Raw genomic sequence first — 10,701 nt, forward strand, 5'->3', positions numbered from 1 at the left:
TGTTTATAACAGCATGGTTATGAAGTCCATAGGCTGGGCAGTGTCAGGTCCAGACATGAGACAGGAGGGAAGCAGAGAAGGAAGGGACCTTACTAAGAACATGGGCTCTGTCTGTAGCTGGGTCAATACCAGATTCTCCAAATGACGATGAGTTCAAGGAGCAATAATGTAGTGAAGCCAAGGGCCATCCAGAATTCAGATGCACAGTCAGGAATTCACAGTGTGGTCACACAAGGCACAGAGCAAAGGATTCGGTTACAAGCAATGCTGGGAATGAACAGCGAGCCTGCTTATACCCACCAAGCTGGGCATCTCTCACTTCCAGTGCTTTTTGATGAATCATCTGGGGAGCTCTGCTTCTGCCAACTCTTGTCCTCAAGTGCTCTCTCTGCCTTAATTCCTGGAGCCTTCATTATCTGTGCTTTCTAGGACCAGGGAGGGAGGAGGCATGGATTTCAATAGCTGTTCTTCACCAGCTGTCTCTCAGTAGGAGAGATGTTCACTTCTATTTCCTCCCTGTGTGATGACAGGTGATTCTGTGGTCTCCCTTGGGTAGACATCATTTCCTCCTCTTCCTCCTCCTCCTCCTCCTCCTCCTCCAAGAACTCTTCAGAGGCAGCCCTAAAAACATATTTATCACTTGAACACTGTGTATGTTGCCTTAAGCTCACTGCTTTATAGCTCAGTTAGTTGCTTCACTTGGTTGCTCTTTTATTGTTCGAGTAAGTATTAAATCTGATAATTATTTAAGGACTTTCTTTGATAGTATTTGAGTTTGGAGGCAGTTGGGAATATCTTCAGATTGGTCTCTAGCCATTTAATAAAATTTAAGAACTATTCCTCAGAAATAAATGAAATTGAACATTAGACATACTATGGTCAGAACTAAATACGGGTGCTGAAAATTTCTTGTTATTTTCTATAGTGTCAATTTACTTTTAGTACAGAGAGCTTTGTAAGAATGTACTAATAGATTGAATGAAAAATCCTTTACTGGAGTGTGCCAGTTTCTTGTCTTTTATAGCCAGTTATACCTGCCATTGCAGATTTTGATGTCAGCATTCTTGGATTTTTGTGTGTTATGTCATTTGGAATGGAAAATATTTTGCAAAGGAATTTCCCCTGGTATCTAAATCTTATTTTTCCTTTGCTTTAGTCAGAAACATAAGTAATAACAAATAGTATTTGGATAGTTATAAACTGAAAAGGGTTTTAAAATTGCTCTGTCAAAATACATATCTTTCTTATATAGATCTTTCTTTTAAAGCCATTTATTTCAAAATCTATTCTTCCTTTGTCTTAGTCCTATAATGCAAAAAAGATGGATGGGAATCTAAGTCCTAAAGGCACCTAGATATTGTGCTGTCTGGGCTGGCTCACGTATTGCATTTAGAATGTCATTATGTGTATCTGCTCAACGGCACTATGGGATAGAAGCACATATAAATTCTAAATGATGTGCAAGTTACAGCTTTCAAGACTGCTTGGGGCTTCTTATTTTGTACAAAACACTTCGCTTTAAAAACACTCATGTGTCTTCTGTAAGGCATTAAGCAATCTTAACTGTATCCTAGAATTAAGTTGTACAATTTGCAGGAAAAAAATAAACCTGTGATGAGATGCTTTTTAATATGTAGTTTGGATATAAAAATAAATACAAGGTTCCATCTTTATTTAAGTCAGGATGGGCAACTTTTATGGGGTTCAGTGCAAGGAGTTTAGCATAGAATAGGCTGGGATCCAGCAGTTTGTCCCCAATTTGGCACTAAATGTGACTGATATACCACTGAACAAAACCCAGCGACGGGCACTTTAAATGGCCATTGCAGATTTTAGTCGGCTGCTTACTAAAAATGTGATGCTATCAGTCTTGATTCTGTTTGCTTAAAAAATGTTTATTTGGTTGTCCATAAAGGCAGCCATCAGTCATTACATTACCTTGATTGTTTTCTTGCTGGATCCATCATTCTAAGTGGGTCAGTTGTCCTCTTTCACATTTCACATTTGTTTTTTCCAACTGGTAAAATCTATGTATTCCAAGTACTCAGCTTTGGAAATGGCTCTACCCCATGTTTTCCTGAGCGTTTAAATTAGGCCAATGTGTTGGTGCTTTCCCAGTTTATTCTTTTCTATAATCAAAATGTTTATAATCAAATCAAAATGTTTATAATCAAATGTCCATGTACCGTTACAGGATGAGGCTTATCCCCAGCATGTCCTTGTTGTCATGCCAGGAGATAAGCAGTTTGTCACCAGATCCCAAATATATGCTCTTTCTGAACATCACAGAAAGCACTTGCATCCAGTAAACTATGTCGTAGTCACAGTTTAGATTTGAAATTAGAACCTGGGACTAAATGAAAGAAAGTCAATGAGCAAACAACTGAGTGCAAATACAAATCCAGTTGGTAGGAGGCTTCCAATTGCCAGTGCCTAGTATCTGGGGTGGAAGGGGCATTCAGTCAGGGATACTGTGTCCCCTATGGTGAATGAGTAGATACCACTTCACTGGGAGAGAAGTCAACATGATCAGAGCATGCAAATGAATTGATGTTTAATGGCATTGACCACTAAGCTTATCAAGAAAGGGCTTGGGAATACTGTAGCTATAGAGTCCAAAAGACCTGGGTAACTTGCAGTAGTTCCATGTCAAGTATTAGCAACGTTCTAGCAAACAAAAATCAAGATAGAATGCCACATTTATCTAAGGAGATGTAGCCCCTAGATTCACCATGAGAACATTTCTGAATAACCACATAACTGACAATTGCTAACTCTAACAACAGCCTGGTTATGATATCCAAAATCATTCTCTTATTCCTGAACTCCTTTCACTAAATATGGATAGGCATTCATGGGAAAAGAAGCCTAGGAATGTGAGATCTCCAGTAATCTCCAGGTGTGTCCTCTGAGCATGTAGTTACCTATTGTACAAGTAAACTCTAAAACTAAACCTTCTAGATCCATTGGAGTGGATCACAAAAATCTGCCCAACAAGGAGCTAACCTTTCCAAAAGAAAATGCAGTTTACAATAGGAAAAAAGAAAAAATGTCTGTTCTTTTCTTCTGCCTCTTGCAATGCTGAAGTAATAGAGTGTAAAAGGGATTTGGGTGATAATAAATAGCTATTTGTCTTGTTATAAGATCTAGAATTAAACCCAGTCTGCTTATGTGTTAGATTCTATACTTGGATAACCTATTATACTTTTGATCATTTTCAAACTGTCCTTAGGACATTTAACATCTTATATTGGGGTTGAATGTAATGTTGACTATTGGATTTGGTGATGATACGTTTGACAATATTTTTTTATCACTGGTTAACAGAGTTGTTTTCCTCAGTTTAAAATGCTCCAGGCATTCCTACACTGCAAATTTGTTATGTGTATTTATCACTAAAGAGGGTATGCGTGTAGTGGTTTGAATGGATGTTGGATTGCTTAAATGGGTTAATGTGTAAGAGTTGCATCTACCTGGATTTTGTAGGAAAGGAAAAGTATAGTGGTTAAATCTGTACAATAGTAGAACCTATGGAGGTTGCGGGTTCTCCCTCTCTGGAGGTATGTATTTAAGAAGAGGTTGGACAGCCACCTTTCATGGATAGTCTAAGGGTTGGACTGAATGATCCTTGTGGCCTCTTCCAGCTGTTCTCTGTTTCTATGAAAATGAGAAAGGAAAGTGTTGGAGCTCAGAAAAAATGACCATATGAAATTTTGTAAAGCATTTTTGCCACTAGAATACAAATCTGTTCAGTATAATGACCCTCGCTTAACCAGACCCCCCCCCCAAATTGAGCTAGCTTGTAGATAACAAACCAAGCAAAGTCAGATAACAGCAGGAGTTCTTGTCACTATAGAGATGTGGGGATTTAAATGAGAGCAGATGTAAGTGTTGGGGGGAGGAAGGAGGATACCACTTACAGACCTTATATTCTCTGGGCAAATAGCCTTCTCCTTCAGGACTAGCAAAGCTCCAGATGTGTGATTTCCGGCTGTGACTTTCTGTTTCTTTGTTTTTAAGCATGATAAAAAAGGAACATTTGGGGAGTAACTGAAATATATGCAGTGCTTTCTTTTATCTCAAACCAAAATGTTTCTTTCCTACTGGAAGGATAAATAGATAATGTGTAATTTAGTACATGAAATATACAGTTTGACATATGTCTTTAAAGATGTTCTCTCCTTAATTTTATTTAAACTAAATAAAATTATAAATGCTTCCCCGCACATGTTTATGCACACAAGCACCCCACACACACCCATATTTTCAGTAGAAAACTGTCATATAACTATACTCCTAAGAACAGCATGAGGTAATTATAAAGAGAAATTTATGATGTCTTTCAATTTCTGCAGTATCAGAGTCAGTTATTTCAGCATACAGAAGATGTCGATGGAAAAACTGAAATTATTATTAAGGTAAGCCCAAAGATTGGATCTGAATGATATCTAAGGACTATCAAGCTACTGCTGCATTCTTTTTGTGGTACTGAGTGGCGGTTTGTTCAATGGCAGCAGGCTAATGGCAATGTGAGCTTGAGTGTGTCAGTGGTGGTGTGGCTAACTTGGCCTGGTTTCTGAGACTTCAACTTAGCTCCCACAAGGGGTTGGCAGCCATTTTGTCACCTTCCTTTAGCCCCGAGTCTTGGAGAAGCCAACATGGCAGCCATTGTGGTGTGCTTCTGATCTGCCCTTGTGGTCTTTACATTAATAGCTGGTAAATGAGGACTGGAAGTTTATGGACTGGGTTTTTGGCAGTGAATTTTGCATTGGTAGAGGGTGATCTTCTTTTACCATCTGGTTGCTTTGGGGCCTTTCCCTGGGGAAGGACTTGGGGGTGGGCAGTGTCCCTCTCAGGTTTGGTAGGAGGAGGTGGTACCCCAACAGTTTGGTGGGAGCAGGCTGCAGTTGGTACAAAATGCAGCAGCAAAGACTGTTATGGGTGCTTCTCGATTTGCACATGTTACTTCTTTGCTCTGTGAGCTGCATTGGTTACAATATGCTTCTGAGTTTAATTCAACGTGCTGGTGGTCCATGGCATGGGGTCAGGTTATTTGCAGGACTGTCTCTCCCCAATCATGTCTACCCATCCCATCAAACCCAGCAGGAGAAGCATGTTACTAGTTCCATCTATTAAAGGGTGCCACCTGGCAGGACCCAGGAAGAAAGCCTTTTCTGTTGCAGTGCCTGACTTGTGGAGCACCATCCCCCCACAGATCAGATTGTCCCCAGTCACATGGCTGGGTTCCCAGGCTTGGCGGTTTGAGTGTTTATTGGAGCCTATGAATTATTTTTATTGCAATATTTATAATTGTATTTGTATTGATTTTTTGTTGTTATTGTTATTTTTAACTTGGTTACCAATTGTTTTGTGTTGTCACTTTTTTTGAGATGGGCAGCCTTATAAATTGAAAAAACCAACAAACATGGGCATTCTCTGTGATGTGCTATCACTTTGGGATAAGGTTTCCTCTGTACTAGTTAAATGATAAAATTATCCATTAGGTTTGGTTATAGTTTGGATTTTCCCATCGTGGGCTCCAAAAAACAGGTACTCTTTGCTTTTTGTAACAGGTGAGGGATCCCAGCTAGAACCAGGGATTTTGGGTGAGCAACTATTTTCACATAATCTTCCCTGAAACTTGGCTACCATGCTCCCAAGTGCTTCTTTTGGCAGTAGCCATATAGAGGAAAAAGCAGAGCATTTTTTTCCTCAAATATTCAGCCCTTGGAGGAAGAGTTAATGTGGTCCCAGGTCTCCTGCTTCACAGCTATTTTGGTTCTCTGTTTCCACTAGTCCTTTTGTTTTTCTCTGCTTACCAAGCTCTTTATGAGCTTCATGGCAAGTTCTCATTGGGTTGCATCCCTGAGGCTCAGCTTTGCATACAGCCACTAAAATGAGAGAGTTATGTGACACTTGTTGTATTTCAGCTTTGCAGAGAATTTATTGGCAGAAGGTACAAACAAGTTAGGTGTTAATTGATGTGAATCAGTTGAGCCTGAAACCAAGTACATCTCTCTACACTACATATGGCCTTGCTAATGCTTTTGCAACAGGGCAATTTATTCACAGTCCCTTCCTGTGTTCACCTTGTATCAGAGACACCAATCATACCTAAGTAATTATATGAGTTGCAAGCTAATTGAGCTGTGAATCCATGTTCCTCCTCCTCCTCCTCTTCTGTTTTGAATGAGCTATTCAAAAAGAGGTGTCAGAAATACAGACACAAAATGATACTTTCCCAAATTCCTGAGGTTTCCTATCACATTAAACCTGTGGTGTGAATATAAGGGATTGATGGTGTTAATCATGTAAACTTAAAAAATATAGGTCTGGCTTATCTTGAGGCCAGTTCCTTAATCTAATGCTGTTCCATATTTCATTTTCTCCCCACCACTCCACCTTCTGTTATTAACAATTCAGAATCATGATACTTTGATACATCTGTCCCATTAGCATGTTTTAAGCATAAAACTTTTGGAGAAATGCCAGGTTGCCTACTCTTTTGTAGGCTCTTGTTCCTCCCCCAGTGTGAGTCAAGTAGTACTAGTATTCACATTCAATTGTAGCATCATATTTATTTTCCTGATATATGTTTATCATACATATTTATTTCCTGATATATGTTTATTGTATATAATTATGACCATTTTTAATTTTCTCCTGTCCATTTGGATAAAAAAGAATGGCCCTTTTTATGGTCTAGTGGTAAGAAAGCTGCACTGTGCAATCTCAATTTTTGGGACTTCCAGGGAAGAAATGGCGAACTGAAGACAGCTCCACTAAAAGTGGAGCCGATGACTGTGACAGAATGAAGAGCTGGTGAGCAGACAGACTCTTTGTAATTCCTCTCCAGATAAGGAGATGACTAGAGATCACCAGCTAGTGCTCCAGACAGTTGCTCCTCACGAGGAGATTGCAAGACAGTGGTCTCCGGCAGGTTTTGAGCTCTGGGAAATGAGGGAATAGCCATCTTGCTCAAACCACGGTCGGTGCCTTTGAAAGGACAATGGGTTCGCATACTTCCTTTTCTAATCACTTTCAGAAATTGCTTGTTAACTGCTTTTCAGCTATTAGGAACCTTTGGATCAGCAAGTCTGAAAACACCTGATGAGTTTCCTTTAATCCTTAGCAAAATAAGTTTTAAGTTTAAGGACTTAAAAAAAAATATTTTTTTGGAACAAACAACAAAAGAGTAATTAGAACTTTGATTCTGGAAAGTTACAAATGAACTAAGGGTCCAGATGGTTTTGAAATAAGATTTTGGAATTAGTTATAGGAATCCTTCCCATGGGAAAATGCTTTTGTTTTTAATTCTTTAAAAAAAACCACGATAGGATGGGACTTTGAAGGTTGGATACTAAACGGAACCAGAAGGAACTAAAAATTACAATTTAAGGAGAAGAACACTTAAATTTGACTTACTAATACAGGATGGAGCAAAATATTTTAACATTGGACCCAAAAGTTAATTTTAAGAGTGTCTGCCTCCATAGATAGACTGTGTTTCAAAGATGTTATGAAAGAGGAACAAGTTTTACCTGACAAGATTGAGACTGATCTGAAAGTGGATTTAAAAATGACAGGCTACAAGAATGACATGGAAAAAGATGCTACAATGGACATACAAAAGAAACTGGCTGATTTCTTAATTAAAAGGGATATACAAATAACAAACCAAGAGAGTGACCTGGATAATTTTGCTGTATTGAATTTACAAAAAAGGCTTGTTAAAGCTTTGAAGAATTTTGTGAGAAGGGACAAAGAAAAAATGAAGAGAAATCAAGTTCTAGGACATTATTTGAAGGGACTGAAGATCAAGATTGTTAAAAGTGAAAGGAAGGAATATAAAGTTGGTTTATTCAATCAAGGTTAAAATATATATGTTGTTATCTCTGGTGACCCTTAATGGACTTTTGCTGATCAGGACTGAAATGATGAGGTTTTAAGGATTTGTTTATAGATAAGAGATGGGATATGGGAAGAAGAGATCATTTGTATTTAAGAGGAGGTGATGCGTTACGAAAATTGTTTATACTTGTGTGAAGGGAAAAGTCTTTTCTTTATATATTTCTTTTCTTTTTCTTTACTATAGTCTTATTTTTTTCTTTCTTTTCCATTTTTTTCTATTATTTCCTGCGCCTTCTATTTTTTCTTTTTTTCTTTTTTTAGTTTGTATTAGTTTTTTATTGTTGTAATCATAATTTTTAATAAAATTACTATTTAAAATATTCTTGTTTTTGCAGGATAGATTAGTGGCAGTCAAGAGTCCCTAATAATCCCAAGTATGGGGGGGCGGGGGGATCATATTCCATGTTGAGAAAACATGAGAATAGATGGATAACACATTCAATATTTTTGCTTGCCAGAGCTGTTTGATTACTGCATATTGTCCTCAATTTGCTGCAACCAGTATAGTTAGAGATATAATACAAATAGATACTCTCCAGAGTCTGAGAAACACATGAATTTTTGTACTTCCTATTATCAGTATAAAATTGGGCTGCCTTTAGTTCTTGAAAGAAGAAAGAGCCTGTTTTAATTGTGAAGAGGGCTCAATTTCTGTATTAATAGAATTATACCAGTACATGGGTGGCAGAAATTATGCATGACTTCTCTTTTTTATATTTCATGTGCAACCTCCTTTTACTTCTGATTGACTTCTATTCTTTGCATGCAATCTCACAGCAATCCTGTGTAAACTGTGGCCGGGAGGCAATGAATGAATGCACTGGTTGCCATAAAGTCAATTACTGCTCAACGTTCTGTCAACGGAAGGTATTACACCTCTTATGCATTTGAAATACAGTTGTCCTGCGGAGCTGATGAATTCCTTAGTAATTCCAAGTAATTCCTAAGCTCACTTAGAAATTGGGTGCTAAAACCTTTGGTATGTTCCATCTTTCTTAAATACTTATCCTAGACAAGTTGAAAAAAGGAAAAACATGAACTCCTAATAAAATTATCTAACTAAAAGCAGAAATTTATTACAATCCAAAACCAAATTGCACTAACGTTGTAAATGGCAGCAAACCACAATATTCCTGAGTTAAAGTACCAAATTAAAAAGACCCATGTTTCTAAAAGTGTTTTTCTTTTATACCAAACGGTGAAAACCTAAAGGAATAAAATGAGGGAAACACTCTACAGTGGAATGGCATCCTTCATATTTTTTTAAGATGAAAAGTAGCTCTTCTTTCTTGGTTTAGTCTAGGGCAGTGGTTCCCAACCTTTTCTATGCCCCACACCCCTAGGAAATGTTTGATTAATGTTCACGCCCCCTACAAAAGTAATACCACATTTGAAGATGAAGTCTAATTTCTAATGTGGGTGAACAAATTGAACTTAAAAAAATAAACTTTTAACTCAGTGCATAAAATTGTCACACCCCTGAAATTCTATCTTGTACCCACTGGAGGTGCGGGCACCCCAGGTTGGGAACCCTTGGTCTAGGACTACAAGGTCTGGTCTGCAAAACCCAAACAGCCACTAGATGGGATCAAATATTCTGTAGCTTTTTGCTACCATCCAGTTGTCAACTAGATTTTTGCAGCTGTGATCCAGTAGCCCTAGTGTAATCATTGGTGGTTGCTCAAAAGTACTAGATCATACACTTTTGGACTACAAATTGATGTCAGCCTTACTAGGTAGACCAGACAGAAAACACAACCAGATGAGCTAATTCTACCTTATTGAAGGTTATATTAACAGAATCTTACAAGTCTGAAAGTACTTCTCTCCCCCCCCCCCAGTCACCTTTACAGTCCAAAAAACTAGGGAGGGTCTCTTCTGAGCCTCTTGCCCCATCCACATTCCTGCTGGGGGCTAAGCTGTGTTTTTTCTGACTGTTCCCTTGGCTGTGTCTCATTGCCCTGTCTCCCAAGGTCATTCCCAATTGTGTTAACAGTGACATTCCCTGGTCCCTATTCTATGTTGCTGTAGTTTTATTTCACTCAATAATTGTTTCCAATTCACAGTCTGTTTTTTGCTGCTCATTTTCAGGACTGGAAAGACCATCAGCATATGTGTGGACAGTCAGCCACAGTAACAGTTCAGACAGAAGAAGATCATGATACAGATAATGTGATTGAAAAAGTTATTGTCTAAAAGCCTTCTTTCTTCCATTTTCATGGATTGTGTATGTAGCAGACTGGCTGGACCAGCAATTCCTTTGTGAAGTTCTGTGATTAAAATAAAATAAAGCAAAACAAACAAAATCCTGTACTTATCAAGATGATGAAGACATAATATTAACTACACGTTGCTGGCCAACATCTGAATCTTCTCTCACAAAGCAAAAAATTAAAGCTTATGGTCACAAGACCCTCAAGGATCTCCATTGCTTTAAGGGAACTCCAGAAGTTGGGTGATCTTTACAGGGTTCTCTATAAAGCCTCTGAAAAGCACATGGGTATGTTAAATGGCTCCCTCCTGCTGCTCTGATGGATGATTCTTCAAAGTATTTTGAAAACGTTATTTAAAGCAGGTTCTGAGTCTGCATCCTTCTAAGATTCCTCTGAAGAGGTTTGAATAAAAATTGTAACAACAGGTCTTTGTGATTCTTGTTCAAATATGAAGCAGTTTCATATTTCAGCGTAAATTCAGTAAATTTAGTTTCCTGATGCCTTTTAAATCATCCCTAGAATACATATGGAATCTGATTCTATTGATGAATTAATTTTTGTTGTGTTATTTAGAATT

The 10,701-nt window shown here is 38.1% G+C and overlaps 1 protein-coding gene across 1 annotated transcript in view; it reads left to right on the forward strand.

Annotated features, from left to right (window-relative positions):
* Nucleotides 1-10,701, forward strand: part of DEAF1 (DEAF1 transcription factor) — a 34,478-nt gene extending 23,777 nt beyond the window's left edge. Inside the window, exons 11-13 of the mRNA XM_007436334.4 lie at nt 4,356-4,418; nt 8,689-8,778; nt 10,003-10,701. Of these exons, the coding sequence (XP_007436396.2) occupies nt 4,356-4,418; nt 8,689-8,778; nt 10,003-10,107 (258 nt within the window). The 3' untranslated portion in view covers nt 10,108-10,701. The remainder of the gene's footprint in view (nt 1-4,355; nt 4,419-8,688; nt 8,779-10,002) is intronic.

The sequence above is a fragment of the Python bivittatus genome, unplaced genomic scaffold, assembly GCF_059951505.1.
Source record: "Python bivittatus isolate LINGU-HERP-01145 unplaced genomic scaffold, Pbiv_v1 ctg000480_np1212, whole genome shotgun sequence".
In the NCBI taxonomy this organism is placed as follows: Eukaryota; Metazoa; Chordata; class Lepidosauria; order Squamata; family Pythonidae; genus Python; species Python bivittatus.